This window comes from Corythoichthys intestinalis, chromosome 11, assembly GCF_030265065.1.
Source record: "Corythoichthys intestinalis isolate RoL2023-P3 chromosome 11, ASM3026506v1, whole genome shotgun sequence".
In the NCBI taxonomy this organism is placed as follows: Eukaryota; Metazoa; Chordata; class Actinopteri; order Syngnathiformes; family Syngnathidae; genus Corythoichthys; species Corythoichthys intestinalis.
The window spans coordinates 22,657,178-22,675,925 of NC_080405.1; the positions used below are offsets into that span (position 1 = coordinate 22,657,178).

At 39.2% G+C, this 18,748-nt stretch overlaps 1 protein-coding gene across 1 annotated transcript; it reads left to right on the forward strand.

Moving 5' to 3' along the window:
• Positions 1–453: 453 nt before the first annotated feature.
• Positions 454–17,627, forward strand: LOC130924005 (catenin delta-1-like). Its single transcript, XM_057850279.1, is given in 21 exon segments — positions 454–489; positions 579–698; positions 828–1,087; positions 2,079–2,305; positions 2,308–2,359; positions 2,430–2,670; positions 2,753–2,780; positions 2,783–2,974; positions 5,451–5,643; positions 5,741–5,858; positions 5,954–6,110; positions 6,257–6,274; positions 6,869–6,937; positions 9,966–10,093; positions 10,200–10,350; positions 14,028–14,220; positions 14,317–14,519; positions 14,598–14,639; positions 14,723–14,790; positions 14,952–15,049; positions 16,269–17,627. Coding segments are annotated over 19 exon segments (2,514 nt in total). The 5' UTR covers positions 454–489; positions 579–584; the 3' UTR covers positions 15,012–15,049; positions 16,269–17,627.
• Positions 17,628–18,748: the final 1,121 nt, after the last annotated feature.

The window sequence follows — 18,748 nt, forward strand, 5'->3', positions numbered from 1 at the left end:
AAACTGTAGGAGGTGCGACAGGATGTTTTAGCCGCCAACCCCCCCCCCCCCCCCCCCCATAAAAAAAGCGATTCAGCTTGAGTTTACTGTGGCTTAGTAACTTTTCATTATTGTATTGTGTGAAATTGAGTGTTATTCAGGGTCAGTAAAGTCTCTGGTATATACAGGATGACAGACATCGATTATGTAACTGATTAGAGGAGGAAGTAGGGTGTAAAGATGAATGGCCGCATTCCAAAATGTCCTCCCTCATGTCTCGCAGTGACTCAGACTATAAACACAGAGGTATGGTTGAAGACCTTATTATTATGGGTTTTGTAAGAGACGTCCCTGAAAAGATGTGCCTTCACACCCATTTCTGCCTCAGTAGAACTGTTGATGTTTGTACACAATTTAAATGACTCTCTTTGTCACATTCCAGAACGGGCGTTTGGGGGATGCGGACATTGAACGACTGAAATTGACAACTCTTACATAAACGGCACACAGGTACATGACTTAGTTTGTTTACGAACATTGTTTTATTATTGGGTTAGACAATGTTTAGAGTTTATAAATAGAGGTGGGGGTTGTTACAGTACAGAATGGTGGACCCAGCACACGGCGCTCTTGATGAGAGCTACACACCAGAGGATGACTCCCACGAAGCACATTCTGTCTTTTCTGAAGAAGGCACCACACGCCGGCTAGATAATGGGGTAGATTTTTTTTGTATCAACCTTGAAATACAAGTTGAGACAATATAACAGTACCGATAACAAAATTATGTGGCATATATCTGAATCTGAAAAAAAAAAAAAAAAAACTTGTTTCATTTTCTGTCACAGATGAAGAAACCCATCTCACGCACAGTCCTTCCAAATGATTCCATGTCCATCAATGGAGGCATGTCAGTGTCTGGTATGAGCGGTTACAGCGCCACACTGGACCGTCCGTACAGACAAGCGGGAGGGGACTACCCCACTGCCACAGTGCCAAGAAACTACCACTACGGCCCCGTAGGAGGTTATGATGACTACCGAGGAGGACCGCCATCTGAGGCATACACAAGCTTGAGCAGAGGCTCGCATATGGATGATCGTTACAGGTACATGACCCTGTATGCACGCTGTTTTAGTTCATAGATGGTTGACTTTATTCTGACACACACGTTAACATATCATATTTCCTGTGGGATTTTGCATTGTTCTGCTTTTTCTGTCCAAGTGTGTCACATTTGCGTCACGATGCTTGTGACTGTTAAGCTAGACTTATTCACAACTAGTGAAATGTGGGCAAATTTCCCCTCCAGTTTTTTTCAGTCCATGAAATCAAAAGTGACTAAAAGAGGCAAAAATATACTACAATAAATGGTTTCATTAGGAGTGACTGTGGTTCAGTCCACCAATGAATAAATAGACAGCAATTTAAATCCGGGCTCTGAGTGTCTGCTCTAAGTGTCTTTGGGTAACAAACTGAATTGCCTTCAGAATTGGCAATGTTAAGAAACTGTTCTCATTTGCCACTCCTATTAAAACAAAGATCGAATTAGGGGGAAAAAATAAGAGAATAAACTTAACATTGAGTGTATTTATATTACTTCCTGTACATTTATGTAGGGAAAATACTGACATAAATATAAAATGATAAAACTTAAAACATGACTTTAAAATTAAATGTTTTTTTTTCTTTGTACGTTCAGTGGTATCTTGACCTAGTAGGTGAAATCTACTGAAGGCGGAGGTTATGTCCAATATGTCTGTTTGTGTTTAAGATAACTTGGAAACAAACAAAGATACTATCAAAACTGCAGATTTGTTTGTTGTATGAAATGAAAGGGGTATTCAATTTGGGGTAATGAGTCAAAAGACAAAGGTAACAGTGATCAGAAAAGTGATTGTTCATTCAATTATGAATAACGGCTATCGTAACGGATTAGACCATATAACTCAAATTTTCAGCCCTAACCCTAGCCGTGACACAAAGTGAACATTTTTTTCCCCCGAGTCTGCTCACATTTCAAAACTTAGGAATTGAGCTACCGCAGTACAGTGTATATATATCCGCTTACTGCTATTTTGCCCTCCTTCTTTCTGCAGGCCAATTGATGGATATAGAACTCTGGATTCTGGATACCGGGCTCCGAGCCGCCAGCAGATGGACCCCTACGCAGCACAGCCCCAGGTGGGCAGGGGAATAAGGGCCATGGGCTCGGCAATGGACATGCGATACGGCCACGGACACTACGGTTTGGAAGATGACCAGCGAAGTGCAGGCTATGACGAGTACGGCATGGGTCCTCCTCCCATGCACCCTGGAGGTTACGGCACATGCCGAGGCTGGGTCCTGGCCCTGGTGGTATGGACAGGCGAAGACTCAGGTAAAGCCGCACATGCACATGTCATACTTTGAAACCGTACCTTACAGCATTTATCTCATTCTTCACACAGAAGCTGTGAAGATACTCTGGATGGTGATATGGGAGGAGTTGATCCATATACTTGGGGGGTTCCCATGACCCTCGACAGAGGGAGCATGGCTTCATTAGACAGCACCCTGAGGAAAGGTCCTCCCTCCTCATGGAGACAACCGGAGCTGCCAGAGGTGATCGCCATGCTGAACTACCGCCTTGATCCCGTCAAAATCAACGCTGCCGCATTCCTCCAGCACCTCACATTTAAAAATGATAAGGTAAGACAGAGTTCCTAATAAATTACATCTATGACGCCCTGAATCTTTGCTATTTTGCTGATTTTAATTGGGATTTTTCCAGGTTAAGTCGGAGGTGCGGCGCCTTAAGGGTATCCAGCCTTAGTGTCACTGCTGGACCACCCCAGCAAAGATGTGCACCACTCGGCCTGCGGAGCTCTAAAGAATATTTCTTATGGAAGAGATTCAGACAATAAGATTGCTATCAAGAACTGTGATGGAGTGCCAGCGTTGATCCGATTATTGAGAAAGACCCACGACCAGGACCTCACTGACACAATCACAGGTACGTGTCATTGACGTGTATTACTTAAATGTTGAATTATATTAGTTGGATGTAGAAATGGGGAAAACAAATATTTATGATCCAGCCAATTAAATGCTCATTAAGCCAGCTCTACTCTGGCTTTTTCACACATACCAAAACATGTTTCAGCTGACTCAAAGGCTCTAAAATTTGGAGTCCTACGTGTGGTTTTTTTCTTTGTCTACAGTATATGTAACACTGTGATTGTCTTAACCTGTTGATGATGATGGCCCAAAGGCAGTTGGCATAGTCTTGTGACCCAATTGAGGACTAGTCGTAACGATGATGGATATATAATCATCAGAAATTGATGGTTAATGTCATCCTACTCTTGAATTGAGCTTGTCATATTTTCAGACCCAGGAGAAGGATATGGAGGCTTTAATGAAAAACATGACACGCATTTTCCCCTTTTAGAAATTGCCCACACTAACGTCCTTTCTGAAAAAAAAAAACGACTCTTATTTCACGGAAAGACAAATATGGACACTAAATAACCACTAACTCAAATGCAATATGCAATAATCACTAGATAATAAGAATTATTTTTAACCCTTTATAGGACACTATTTCATGGTATTTAGCTCATTGACTGTCTTTGAAGGAACTATAGACCCTACTCACCTACGTCACAAAAGGACGTGTCGCTGTATCCGGCCGCCATGTTGTCCGTATTTTTTAGACCTATTCTCATTGTTTTCAATTAGTCGTGCAAGTTATAGAGCAATTCATAGAAGCCCCGGTGTTATCTGATGCTGTAAACTCATTGGATGAGTTGCATAAAAGGCGTTATGTGGAAAAGCTTCAGTTTATCCATTCGCCAGATCCATATTTGATGCCTAAATCGATGTTTTTCGACCCGCTGTCTTCGCCGTCTTTGCCTGACATCTGCTACTCTGATATTTACAACTATCTTGTCCACACAAAATCAGCCTATTCTCACGAAAGTTTGAAAAACTTTAAGAGCTTGGAGGCTTATAAATACTTCGTTGCTGGTTGGGTGAAACAGGTCCTCGTCCACGAAAATTCGTCAGGGATCTATCTTGTGCTCGGGAAGGTGAGTTGCGAATTTTCAATTAAAAATCTTTTGTTCTTGCTAACATCCACTGTCAAGTCTAATGTATTTCATGTGATTTGTCAATGGAGCTAGGGCTTTTAATGTTTATATGGTTTAGCGATAGCACTCTCACTACATAAATATATAATATGTAATAAATATGAAGTGCGATAGCACTACTCCAGATTGTCCCTAGTTGAATTTATTTTTTGGCTTTTGACCTCAATAGTGAAATTGTAAATTAATTGTATGACAACTGTCTTATTATCCCCTTATAATTATATATTTTCAGGTAGTTCATTCACAACGTCTGAGTGTATGTTGTCGACGATTAGCCTAGCAATGATCTTAATTGTGGTTGTCAGCCCAAAACCCTCTAAATATATATTAATGCATCTTACCAAATATAAAATGACTACTGCATAATCTGTGGTAGTCGTTTGGAGCCTAGTTTTCTCGTCAAATTGCAGCAGTCCATCTCGCTCTCCTCTCAGGGTCTCTCGGAATACGGTAAAACTTCAAGTCTCTCCGTCTATCTTCTCTGTTTTTGCAACCGACCGCCACACACGACTTCACCATTTTGATTATTAATGTTAACGAGCAGAAAAACACGCCATAATAGGAGGAATTTACGAAGCGCTAATGCATTAACATGACGAGTAGACGGACAACATGGCGCGAGGGCGTGGTTGTGACGTCACGTGAGTAGGGTCTATACGTCCTATTAGCCCCTCGCAGTCAATATGGATATGGACATATACCTTCGTCAATGACACTGAAAGATGAGCTTTCACAGCCAGCCCTACCAGTTTAAATGAATTGGACATCAATTGTGGTCTGACAGGCAATGAGTTAAATTATATGAAATAATAATTTTAAAAAACCAACAAAACATTTAGAGTATTTTTGGGATTCATAACTAGAGTGTATTTTAGTTTGTATTTATTTTAATCTTATATTTGTTCATTTAATAATGAATAAATGTTACTTAGATATAGTAATTAATACTAATAAAATAAACAATATAATTATGATTGAAACACAGACATCACATCTAGGGCCATATAGGCCTGCACTTGGTTACAAAATATATATTGTGGCTTACATGACCCAAAATGTGATCCCCACGTGTATTGACGCCAGGTCTTTCTTACCTTGTTTTTTTAAATGACCAAAAATAGTCACTTAAGTATTAATCCTCTTTAGGTTATGTTGCCTTGGCTGCTCCTGAAAGTGTTTGATCTAAAAATAAATAAGTTTCAACAAGCTTCCCACAAAAATTCTACCCCACAGTAGCAGACGAATGATCTCTGATGAAAGTTCTACTGTAATTATCTGTTGAGGATAACTTGTGAACATGTTGCATTTGACTGTGATGGAATGTTTCCTTCACCCTAGGCACCCTGTGGAATCTCTCATCCCACGATTCTGTGAAGATGGAGATCGTGGACCACGCCCTGCATGCTCTGGCAGACGAGGTGATAGTGCCGCACTCAGGCTGGGAGCGAGGCAGCAACAGCAGAGAAGAAAGCTGCAAACCACGGCATCTGGAGTGGGAGACCGCCTTGACCAACACTGCTGGCTGCTTACGGTATGAAATCACGAGAACGTCGGAGGAAGAACACAGCCCAGGGACATATTTAGACAAACATGTAATTATATGTTCAAATGTCTTCTGTGTGCAACAGAAATGTGAGTTCAGAGCGCAGCGAGGCAAGGAGGAAGCTGAGAGAGTGCACAGGATTGGTGGATTCGCTCATGTACGTCGTGCAGTCCCAGATCAGCCGCAATGACGTGGACAATAAGGTCATTCACAAGTTCAGAAATGTTTGGTTCTTGTTCCAATTTCTCACTTTACTAATGGAACCTTTCTGTTAAAAAATCATTTGTCTTTCCTGCAGTTAGTGGAGAACTGCATGTGCCTCTTAAGGAATCTATCCTATCAGGTCCATCGCGAGGTCCCCAGCTGTGAACGCTATGCAGAGACCGCACCCATTAACCAAGGCCCTTCGCCTGGCTCCAACAAGGGTGGCTGTTTTGGCTCCCGAAAAGGCAAAGGTTAGTACCAGACCACCTGACGCTCAGTATTACAAACAAGGTGTCTGCAGCTTATCGGTGGCGGTTTACACTGTTGCAGTGTTTCACTCGTTGTTCTTTCTCTCCTTACGCTCCCTCCTCCTCTTGCTTTCTTCCTCTTCTGATAGATGAGTGGTTTTCCAAAGGTAAGATTTTCTTCGGTGTTATGATCACACCATATGATCATAACTAACAGAATGCTTTTCTTAAGGCTGGGTTTACACAGCATGTTCAAGTGCACGACAACAATTTTTAAAGCCTGCATTGCTATGTGTTTATTACTTAAATGCACATCTGAAACCCATCTGTGTTTGCACCAAACACATGAAATAATCCACATGCACAAATTACAGGGAAATAACTTTCCAAGCAGCAACACCAGACAGTGACAACAGTAGCGAAGAATAATTCAAATGTTAAACGTTTTTCCCCCCCATTCTTCGATTCCAATAAAGGTAACCTTCTCACTCATCCCTTCTGAAGCACAAATATTCTATCAGATGTTACCAATCTGAAGATATCCGATTCCATGTGGAATTTTTCTCCTCTTTATGCTGCCATGACATTTGTCAGAAATGTGTAAGTCCAGCCCCCTAAAATTAATTAACAACGATGCCATGCAACCTCCAACGCATGCTAACTTTGCCTGTCTTACTGCTCGCATGGCTGCACCTCACGGAACATAAATGCACAACAGTCTTTAAAAAGAACCTCTTTTCTGTTTTTTTGCTTCCCTATAGGAAAGAAAGATGGAGATGACGGAAGTGCAGACCAAGTTGACATTCCAAAGAGAACAGTACCTGCCAAAGGTGTGTTAATATTTGTAAAATGGGGTATTGAAAAGATTTTAAACACAAGCCCTGCTTAAGACGTTGTGTCTAATTTCTAATTTTGTGTTAATCAGTGTTGTTTTTGGCGGCCCTTTTAATTTTCGTCTTGGTCTTTGGACAAAAATATATATTAGTCTTAGTTAGACATGTCCCGATTATCGGTTTCAAGGTATACCGTTGTATGAAAACGTCAAGGTTTCAAAACCGCAAAATGTTCCATCATACCGTCCCTAAGGTAATACCTATTTCTTAATGTCCCTAAAATACATGGCGAAATCCCTCGCTTCAGCTGTAAGGCTCAACCCTCCCCCACTGATTATTGCTTAGTGTCAGTGAGTCAGCTGTGCTACACGATGGCTGGAGGAGGTGAACTTTTTCTCCCATCAAGGAGGCAATACCTCCAATATGATTTCGCATTTATACAAAATTAAAGGTTAGTAAACACTGTCATGAACGTTTCCCACCAGCTCCGAGAGTTAACTCCAGCGTGTTTAGCGTGTCAGGCGCTGGTAAAATGTGTTTTGTTCTCTCTGGCAACTGTCTGTGTTGAAAAAGAGAGTGTGTGTATAATGTAAACATGATACAAGACATAAACCTATGCTTTTTATGAAGAATAATTCAATTATTTTTGTTCTGATGGATATAATGTTTAGCTGTGGGTTTAGGCTCACCTAAAGGACTGCATTTATTTAAATTTTATTTAGAATAGTTTTTTTTTTTTTTTTTTTTTTTTTTTTAAAGATTTATTTTTACTTCACATTATACTTATTTTCCAATTCGCTAATACTACAAATCCTGTTCAATGGATTTTTTTTTTTTTAAAAAACTCTCATATCTCAGAGTAACACATTTTAAAGCTGTAATTGCGATACTGTGAAACCGTGATATTTTGGCGTAAGGTTATCATACCATCAGAATATCATACCGGCACATGCCTAGTCTTAGTCATATTTTGGACCTCCGTGAAGTTTGCTCCCCATTAAATGCAAATTTATAGAACAATTATGTCAATTAACAATTGTTTTATAGGTCAATCTGAGGTCAACCAGCAAACATTTTGAATAAAGACGGCTAAAAATGATGTCAATCGTTTTGCTACGTTTGTGCTGGTTTGTGCTGCTACCCCCCCCCCCCCCCCCCCCCCCACCCACACCCCTTTTTTTTTTTTTAACCTGTCCTGTTCAGCTGTTTGACACAGAGAATGGAAGTCTAAGTGCCCGGGTTGTCTGAACAGTTTTAATGTTTCACATTGAGAGTCTGATATACTCCCATTGTGATTATTCAAAATACCTTTTTATTATGACAAAGCAGCGAACAGGAAAGGGATTATGGGGGGACAGAAGAAAAGCAACACAAGAGAAGAAAGAAAAGAAACACATACACAAACAACAACAAGAAATACATAGAACATCTAGACTAATTATTAATATGCTGGTGCCATCGTCAGCGAGATGTATTTCCGGTTTACATCATGTGGGGGCCTATTGAGATATTAATTTCGAGTGAAGTCATGTAGCCCCCTCCATTTACTGCAAAATGTACCAATGGAAGTGGTGCCATTGGTTAATTCTACGTTTTTGCTGTAAACATTTTCCTTTGTGCTGCTATCGTTTTATATATATTGAGATATGAATTTCGTGTCAATTGCAGTGACTCCATCGCGGCTGAAGAAGTGTACTAACTCATTAACAGAAAGGTGTTTCAACAACTACCTCAAACATAGCACAAACGAATGGCACCCCTACAGGTCCATTTTGCAGTGAATGGGGTGCTGCAAGTCACGTCATCACTCGAAATTAATATCTCAAGCCCCGCATTTACTCTAAAATGGACCCAGTGCCATTCGTTTGTGCTATCTTTGCGCTAGTTATTGCGACACCCCTCTGTTATTAAGGTGGGGTGGGGATTCTTCGTCAGCCACGACGGAATTGCTGCGATTGACGTCATCACTCGAAATGAATATCTCAATATCTATGAAACGATAGCGCAAAGAAAAATTATGACAGTGTAAACGAATGGCACCATTTTGGGTACATTTTGCATTAAATGGTAGGCTGTGTGACTCCATCACTCGAAATTAATATCTCTATCCCAAAAACGATAGCAGCACGGATGAAAATCTTTGGAGCACAGACCAACACAAAAGATTGACAACATTTTTAGCCATTTTTAATCAAAAAGGGGGGCTTGTTGACCTCGAATTGACCTATAAAAGAATTGTTAATATCTCAAAAACAAAAGCAGCACAAACAAAAAAAAAATTCAGCGCAAACGAATGACATAATTTTTCTATAAGATTGCATCTGATGCGGGGGCCAGCTTCACGGCGGTATATTTTAGCCATTTCAAAAATGTTTGTCTTCGTCTAGTTTTAGTTGACAGTTACTTCGAATGAACATTGACAGACGAGCACATACTTGTGGAGTGTACAAGGAAATCACAATGTATTTTCATCACAAAGAAACTCAAGAAAAACGTACATTATTTTCTATTAATTAAACTCATCTGGATGCCACAAACTGTATGTAAAAAGTTTTCCGAGAGTTTAAGACGACACTCACAACGCTAAATGCTAATGCGAACGCTAAAAGCACCCGCTGACATGTTTCACAAAAGGCAAGTCTGGAGCCTGGAGAGACACCGGAGAGTAAGCCTGTGTGTGAGGCACGTCACGAGTGACACGACCAAACACTGCTACGATGTGTGCTAACTACACATAGATAAGTTTACAATGCGTGACATTTTCTTATCACGGAAACTATGGTGAATTTCATCTCGTTCTCGTTTTGTCAGATGAAAACCGGCATTCATCTCGTTATGTTTTAAGTCACCCAAAACACCTTTTTAGCACGTCATCGTCATGAAACAAATCGTTCGTCGACGAAATATTTCGTTTTCGTCATCGTTGACGAAAACAACACTGGTGTTAATGAAGTTTAATGATATTATGAAAATGTGTTTTAATAACTTGACATGCATAAAGTTAATTGACACAAATGTGTTTCAGGATATGAGCTGTTATTCCAACCAGAGGTAGTTCGAATTTACACGTCGCTGCTCAAAGAGAGCAAGAACCCTTCGGTGCTGGAAGCAGCTGCTGGGGCCATCCAGAACCTATGTGCGGGCCGATGGACTGTAAGTACTCATACATACAAATACTCACTCCTTGCCAATTTTCCTCTTCTGTAAAATAGCTGGACTTCGGCTGTACTCACAATTTTTCTCTGGCTTTCCAAATTAGTATGGTCGTTACATCCGAGCCACTGTGCGTCTGGAGAAGGGTCTTCCCATGATTGCTGAACTGTTGGGTCACGGAAATGACCGTGTGGTGCGGGCCATGTCTGGAGCCTTGAGGAACCTTGCCATCGACAACAGGAATTGCGAACTTCTCGGTAAAATATTTGTTTCTATTTACTATAGATGATCTTGCTTACAATATGATGACGTGCATTGCCAAAACAATGGTAAATTACATAGTGTCAGTAATTCCTTCTACACTAAAAAAAACAACTTCCTATTAGTCATGCGAAGTGGCGGACTAATATTTTAAGTAGACAACTCAAATTATTCAGTTCTCTTAAAAAGGCACTAAAGTCTTTTAGTGTGTTATGTTTTTTTTAAATTGTAGTCTCATTTGCAAGTTAAACTGACCTTTAAACGATAGGTTTTTAATAGGGCTGTCAAAATTATCGCGTTTACGGGCGTTAAGTAATTTTTTAAATTAATCCCGTTAAAAAATTTGACGCAATTAACGCACTTGGCCCAGTTTAGACAGATTTAAATGACAGAGGAGTGAAAGGCCCACTTGTTAATTGTGTTTTGCGGAGTTTTTCTGCCCTCTGCTGGCGCTTGGGTGCGACTGATTTTATAGTGTAAGTACAGTGGTACCTCTACATACGATCACTTCGACACACGATCTTTTCGACATCCGACGTAAAATTTGAGCCGCCATTTGTTTCTACATCCGACGAGTTGCTCGAAATACGACGACATGACAGCACTGGAAACGAACGCACGGTGGATTTTCTTGTGTGAGAAATCAACACAGTTTTCAAAAAAAGTTGATACAGTTGGAGAAACAAGGAAAAAAATGATGCTTACCTTTGAAACGAAGATGCAAGTTAAAGAAAAATATGAGCTTGGGGTGCGCGTCCCTGAACTGGCTCAACAATACAGCTCCGTGGTCCTCTTCCATACTCTTCCGACCACCGTTCGCCACTATTTATAAGTTAAGGTGACAGTTACCATTGTGGTAACATTGCCAAGGAAATCGCCAGCTTCGTCACGTTTTTATCATTTATTTAAGAACTTATCCAACACAAAACGCCCATTGTCTTAAGCACTTGACTGCTCTCAAGAAAACGAAAGTATTATCTCTACCGCACCGACCTATCTCACTGAGACGTCAGCTTCGCGGTGCGTTCAGGGACAGTAAAAAGTGTCCGCCATATTAGAATCCGCTTCGTTACATTATTTACAGGAATAATTATTAATTATTCTTATTATTATTATATTATTCTGAATTATGTATTCATAACTTATTTGTTTTTCTATGTTTAATTGCCATTTGTAACAGTGCCAGCAGTATTTATTAAGAATTTAGTGTATGTTTTTAGGCTTTGGAACGAATTAATGGAATTATAATGTATTCCTATGGGGAAATCCTGCTCGACATACGACCATTTCGACTTACAAACAAGGTCCTGGAACGAATTAAATTCGTATGTAGAGGTACCACTGTAATTATTGCCATCAACAATGGCGGGCTACAAGTTTATTTTTTGATTGAAAATTTTACAAATTTTATTAAAACGAAAACATTAAGTGGGGTTTTAATATAAAATTTCTATAACTTGTACTAACATTTTTCATAAAGAACTACAAGTCTTTCTATCCATGGATCACTTTAACAGAATGTTAATAATGTTAATGCCATCTTGTTGATTTATTGTTATAATAAACAAATACAGTCCTTAAGTACCGCATGCTGAATATATATATATATCCATCTTGCGTTTTATCTTTCCATTCCAACAATAATTTACAGAAAAATATGGCATATTATATAGATGGTTTGAATTGCGATTAATTGCGATTAATTACGATTAATTAATTTTTAAGCTGTAATTAACTCGATTAAAATTTTTAATCGTTTGACAGCCCTAGTTTTTAAATTTGGAACTTTGTGACGTCCAACCGTGCCTTATGATGCAATTGCCTCTCCTGTTCGATCTTCATTCACTAATATCAGGAGTGATGGGCCTGAAGGTCGCCGTTTCCTAGTTCTAAAATGTGCTACATCAAGCATACTATACAGTATATTAAAAAAACACACTATTTAAATTTATAGATGTGATTTATAGATGTGCATTTGCTGTTGTTTAGTACAATACATTTGTTTGTCTGTTTTTGTCACTTTTTTACTTAAATATTTTTTCGCATTCAGATTTTTTTTTTTCATGATTGAAATGTTTTATTTTTTGATTGAAGTGCTTTTTCTTTTGAAAATATATGGCAGAAAACATAGACAAGACTGAAAAAGCAGTTTCTGCTCTTGCACTCCTCTTTAAAATAAACTGCTGTATTTTAAGCCAAACCAACTGTTTTGTTTGATAGAACAATATGTCTATATGCTGCCATAGCAGATTCATGGCACATTAAGCCCCCAAACTATTTTTAATTTGTTCGTTTTTTTGTTCGCCGAAAACCCCAGTTTACAGACGTCGCGCAACCACTTTTGTTTCAACCCAGCCATAAAACGAAGGTAATTAATTATATATTATTCAAAATGTCTGTCATTATTAGCTTAGAATCAGTAATTGATGTCTAATATTTGGTTTAAAAAAAAAAAAAAAAAAAAAAAAAACTTATTCACTCGCAAATTTTAAACTTTTAAACAAATGACGTCACATTGAAAAATTAACGTCTGTAAATAAGTCACGTATATCTACCTCATAACTATCGCTCAGTTGTATTTTTTTTTGTTACTGTCGCATTTTCTCTGATATGTTAGATAATCGTTCCAAACAAAGAAAAATTGAAAAAAAAAATGTTTAAAAGAGTAAATATATGGAAAAGAAAACATCGACCACTCCTTGATGTCTTCGATTTCTGCATCCCTTGTTATATTACCATGTTTCACCCATAAAATCTCCCAAAAATCCAGCTGTGGCCATTCACAGCTATGTCTTGACACTCAGTGATACATGCTACATGGAGTTTTTGGATCGAAACAAGGTAAGTACGCGATAATATCTCGTTAAAGTCATGGCGTCTGTAATTCTGCTCCCGCGTGCTCTCACCTTCAGATAGTGTTTTGCTGTTTTTTTTTTTTTTAAATGCCGTCCTGTTAAAAAAATTTCTTCCCCCAGAAAAAATGAGATTTTAAGCTTTTCAATGATGTATCACGCATGCATATCGGACAATTTTGAAATTTGGCCAAATTGGGGGCTCAGAGCGGAACTTCAAGTCACCTGAGTGTTTTCCGCCATATATTTTTTTGATAGAATAATAAAGAGTCAAATGTCCTAGCCAAAATGTGGCCCAAACGCAAAACAACATTACTTCAACGAAAAGTTTTTTTATTTGAAGCAACTTTTTTGGGGATTGAATGATAAAGACACAAATCTACCTCCATACACAGCCTGTAGTGTGCTAGCCACACTTTAGCTTGTTTCAAGGTAATTCAGTTAATCAAGGTCAAAATATTAACTTGCATAATAAGGTATGTTGGCCATATGTACGTTTTAGTCAACTGGGCTTAAAATGATACGTTGTGTAAAACAAGTGCAGCCTCACTTGCGATGTATTCAAAAATGATCGATGGCAGCAGGTCTGTTAGCCTGGGTGATCTGCTCTTACATCGGGGGCCTTCCCCCGTGGCACACCTTGCCTGCCACTGACAACAGTATGTATTCAATTCATTAGTGAGAACTGACTGTGAACCTTCATGTTTCAGCCTCTCCCAGTCAAAATGGATTGAACCTATTTGCATTGTTAATGACAGCTAATGAGTTATATGAGTGTTCTATAAAAGAGTTAATAAGGCTACTGTAATTTCTCCTTGCAGGTTTGCATGCCGTACCCCACCTTGTAGCGAACCTGCCTGGTGGCCAGAACCAGTCAAGTCGCAACCTGTCAGAGGAGACGGTGGTGTCTGTGCTCAGTACGCTGACTGAGGTGCTCGGCAGCAGCTTGGAGGCGGCGAAGACCCTCCGGGCCTCGCAAGGCATCGAGAGGCTCGTCCTCATTAATAAAGATGGGTAAGATAGAGCGAAGTACAGCTGCTTCCTTTCATTTGGCTTTTATGACAGGGCTGAAAATTGCAAATTGAAATACATTTTGTCTCCTTAATGCAGTAAGCGGTCTGACCGTGAGGTCCGAGGGGCTGGCCAGGTGCTGCAGCTGGTGTGGGCCCACAAGGAGCTGCGTCGGCCACTGGAGAAAGATGGCTGGAAGAAGACTGACTTCCAGGTCAACCTAAACCCCGGCACCACCAACGGCCCGAGCACTCGTGCCAACGGCACTTACGGGGACAGTACCACACCACTGCTGGACAGAGGTGAGCATTTACCTTTCCGCTGTTTGTTATTACTGGGAGAATCCACATTTAAACTTGCAATGCTTCCTACCACCGCAGGAGAAAAACGAAACATGATTCCACTAAATGACCTCGGCTCTGGTACGTGTTGAAGCAGTATATTTTGGACATGCAATTTAATAGCGTGTATCAATAGAAATCTCATTGTGGTCTTCTTTTTTCAGAGGCATACTCAACACTGGACCAGAGGGAGCGGAGACACACTCTCGACGACACCACAGAGTCTCTACCGGTGAGTACTTTTTTATCACTATTCACTTTTAACAACATTAAACCCTGGCTGTGCCTGACTTAGCTTTTTTACAACCTCAAATTTAACCATTTCTTTTTCCAACATTCATTAACTCCCCTCCCTTTTTTCTCTTTCTCTCTCGCTCTCTGGTTCTCTCTCAGAGAGGGGTGTATGGGGGAAGAAAGGGCTCCCTGCCTCTGTTGGACTCCTATGATGGTTAGCCCTCCCCCCTCTACCCCCCTCTGCATGTAACAGCATGGTATGTCTTCCTAACTTTTAATCCTGCATGAAACGCTGATCAGTGGAGTTTTTTGGTCTCTTATGACATCAAACTCTTGGGCTTCTTCTTTTTGATATAACCGAATCCTGGTTGAAGTCTACCTGATGGTCTACACTATGCTCTGTTGTTGTGTTTTTTACTCTTGTGATCAGTCATGCTGTTTTGAGACCCTGCCATTTGTTTTTGTCATACTCATAATGGCATAATCTATTTTAAGTGAAAATTTTGGGAACGACACCTGCAAAGTCGAAAAATGCCACAAGATGGCGGCCAAGCATCACTTTCTAAAAAGAGAAGCGTTGGCATGTATAAAAAGCTCTTTGAACTGACATTCTCTTTGAAGATTTTTTTTAAAAAAACAGGCAAACTAAGGAAGTATAAGCAAAAATGGGAAAAGCTATATTCTTAGAAAGATATACACATTGATCCTTAGAGCCCAGTTTTTGTTGTTGTCTCTGGCGGATATGAACTACTTTTTTTTTTTTTTTTTTTAAGTGTATATATTGAAAACAACTACAAATTGTGAAATTCTATAATAGGAAATGAAAATATAGCAATTTTTTTTAATTTTTTTTTAATAAAGAAGTAAAGATTTTTAAAAAGAATCTAGATAAATATTTAATAAACTTAAAACATTATAAAATACAAAAAATACAGAAAATACAATAATTACACATAGAGGAGGAAATAATAAATTTCTAAAATTTTCTCAGTTTTTATAATTTATTTAAACATAATTTTCATTTAGTATTTTTTTTTAATGTACTTTAATATTCCTCCAATGATTTATTCATATTTTTCAACTCATTGGCCTTCAATGACAGTGCTAGTTGTCCAAATCCATTCGACGTCTACTAGTGATTGGTGGGAGAATGATAGGACGTCTGGCATCGTCGATGCCATGGAAAGAGTTAAATGTACATTTGGGCATCTAGGGGGTACTCGTGAGATTAAAATTTTGAATCCTTCGTTAATCTTGAACAGATACAATGAAATTTGGCAGGTATGTCATAAGCGTGGATACGCCTCGATAATCTGAGCCCCGATTTATAATTTCTAGTCTCATGGCTGATTATTTGCGCATTTATGGTTGCCTGGAGAGTTACAGTATTATTGTTAATATCGAAAACATTGATGATTAAGAGCTTTCCCAAATATTACATGAATGTTTCATAAATTCACTGTGTTGTTCCAACAGAAAAACTGATCGTGTGCATCACCCAAACTGGGCCGTCCCTGCCTGACCATTGCTACTGAGGAGGGAGGGTCCACATGCGCCGCACGCCTTCCCTGTCGTGTCCCTTCCCCAATCTCCTGTCAGACCAATGAGGTCGGGAGACGACTGTTTGGCATCCAAAGAACATGTTTGTGTTGACAAAAACGACGCTGCGACACAAACACCTACAAGCCTGCTTTTTCTTTTCCCCCCTCTGTATTTTTTTTAATGTTATGGTTATCAATTTACAGTAGCAACAAAATTCTAGTCTGTGTTAAGTTATAAATCCTTAAAGGCAATCATCTATGTTGACAATCATTTGATTCCGGTGTCGTTCTGCTTTTGTACGTTTGCTATTAGCAATGTTGTGGTTAAAGTTATTTGCTCCCGACGCCCGCATTTTGACAAGGGCTTGTGTGTAGACTTCTGTGTAGGATATATACTGTACATAGAGAGAGAGAGACTGCGCACACGTTGGCTGGTTTATTTAAATGATCCTTCACAGGGATCGCTGGGAGGTCAGGATACGGTATGCAGATGAGAGCAGGTTTGTGTTTATTCCACATACACCAAATGTGTGCGTGATTGTACGTTCAGGAGGGGACCTTATGGACCTTGTTTCTTCCCCTCCCAGTGAGATTTTGTATGACCTGACCTAGACCAATACCGTACTTTTGTTTGTTTTGTTCACATGTCAGTTTTGGTAATATGTTCCCCTCCTATTTTTCTTGGTTTTTTTTTTTTTTTTTTTTTTTTTGCATCTGCCTCTTTGCTTTTGATGTGTGGGGAAAAAAGATCCATTCCTGTATGCTTTAGATCCAAAATCTGGCATAATGATTGAAGGATGTGAAGACCACTGAACCACTCATATTTAATCGCTTATTGGTAGATAAGCAACTTAAGATTCAAATTCATCTTTCATTACCTAAATGGTTTTATTGGCTCTCATTCCACGCAATTTTGGTGCATTACATAAATATGCAAGGTTTATTTGCTTTGAGGAGACTCATTTGTGTACAGTTTGAGTTCTGTTTGAATTTAGGCAGATAAGATGCATATTTCCTGTTGTCATTTGTTTGTTTTCTATTTTGTATTCTACATTTCTGTCCATTTGTGATTCATCCACTATTTTTGCAGTGGGTGAGTGAGATCCGTATGCAATTTCTTTTCCACCCTTCCGTGTTACTTCCAGTTCTCCAGACATGGTTTATTTGTAATGTTGCCTGTCCATGTAAAATTGTCACATACCATTCGTACCTGCCTTGACAAGTTGCTTTTTTCAAAAGTATGTTACTGATTATACTGATTTTTTGATAAATAAAGATTGTTTCTTAGACAATATTTTCATGTCTGGTTGTTGTGTGTTTGATGTGTCAACCGTTAGCACACCACTTGGTAGGTACAGTTGGCTGCGCAATTCCAAATTCTGTTCCACTATAAGCCGTTTTATTGTTCATTTGGTATGGATATTTGCCAGATTTATTTTTTTCTTTTTAATTTCCAACTTGAGTTAGTACTTCACTTTTGGCAAGTTGAACACCATGAAAATTAAACACCCCAAGAAATAAATTCCTTGTATACTTAATATGTTAGTCAAAGAATATTTATATAAAGGAGATTTGTCATAATACAAAGTTGGTCTTTGAATTTTTTAATTTTGACAACTCTGTGACACAAATCTGCCTGTCCACAAGAATGTGTTCAAACATTGCACTACTCTAGTTAAACACAACACATCTACTCACATGAAACACAGGTCAACACAGGCAGGGGCGGACTGGGACTAAAAAGCAGCCCTGGACTTTGACTCAGCCCAGCCCATAAGAATCGCTATACGAAGGGAAACACAGACCCCATAGGGGGGTCCGGGAACATGCCCCTCCCGGGAGAATTTTTTTTTTTTTTTTTACATTTTATTGTAAAATGCACCAATTTCGTGCACTTTGAGAGAAAAATGAAGAAAATGTGTCTAGACTGTGACTGTCTGACTACGGGCGCTCAAAGTACTGCAAGGCTGAACTGGAGTTGGATTCATTTTCTGTACTAGCTCTATGATCAACCTGAATAAACAAATGAAAGAATTTATTTTTCAAAGCAAGTTTTATGTATCCAATTGATTATAATATATCTCTATAGATCTCTGTCTATAAAATGACTTCATTGTTTATGCCATAATTCAGTGGTCTCCAAACTATTCCACATAGGGCTGCGGCGGGCGCAGGATTTCATTCCAACAAAACAAGACAAAACCTCTGCACCAATCTGGTGTCTTACAAGTGTAATCAGTTGATTGCAGTCAGGCGCTGCTTGTTTTAGCAGAAACTTCATTGGTTAAACTGTCGGTACTCGATCGGTTAAAACAAAAACCAGGCCCCACAGCGGCCCTTGAGGACCGGTTTGGAGACCCTTGCCATAATTAATCTTGCCATACAAATAATAAATTTCAATGAAAATACAATACA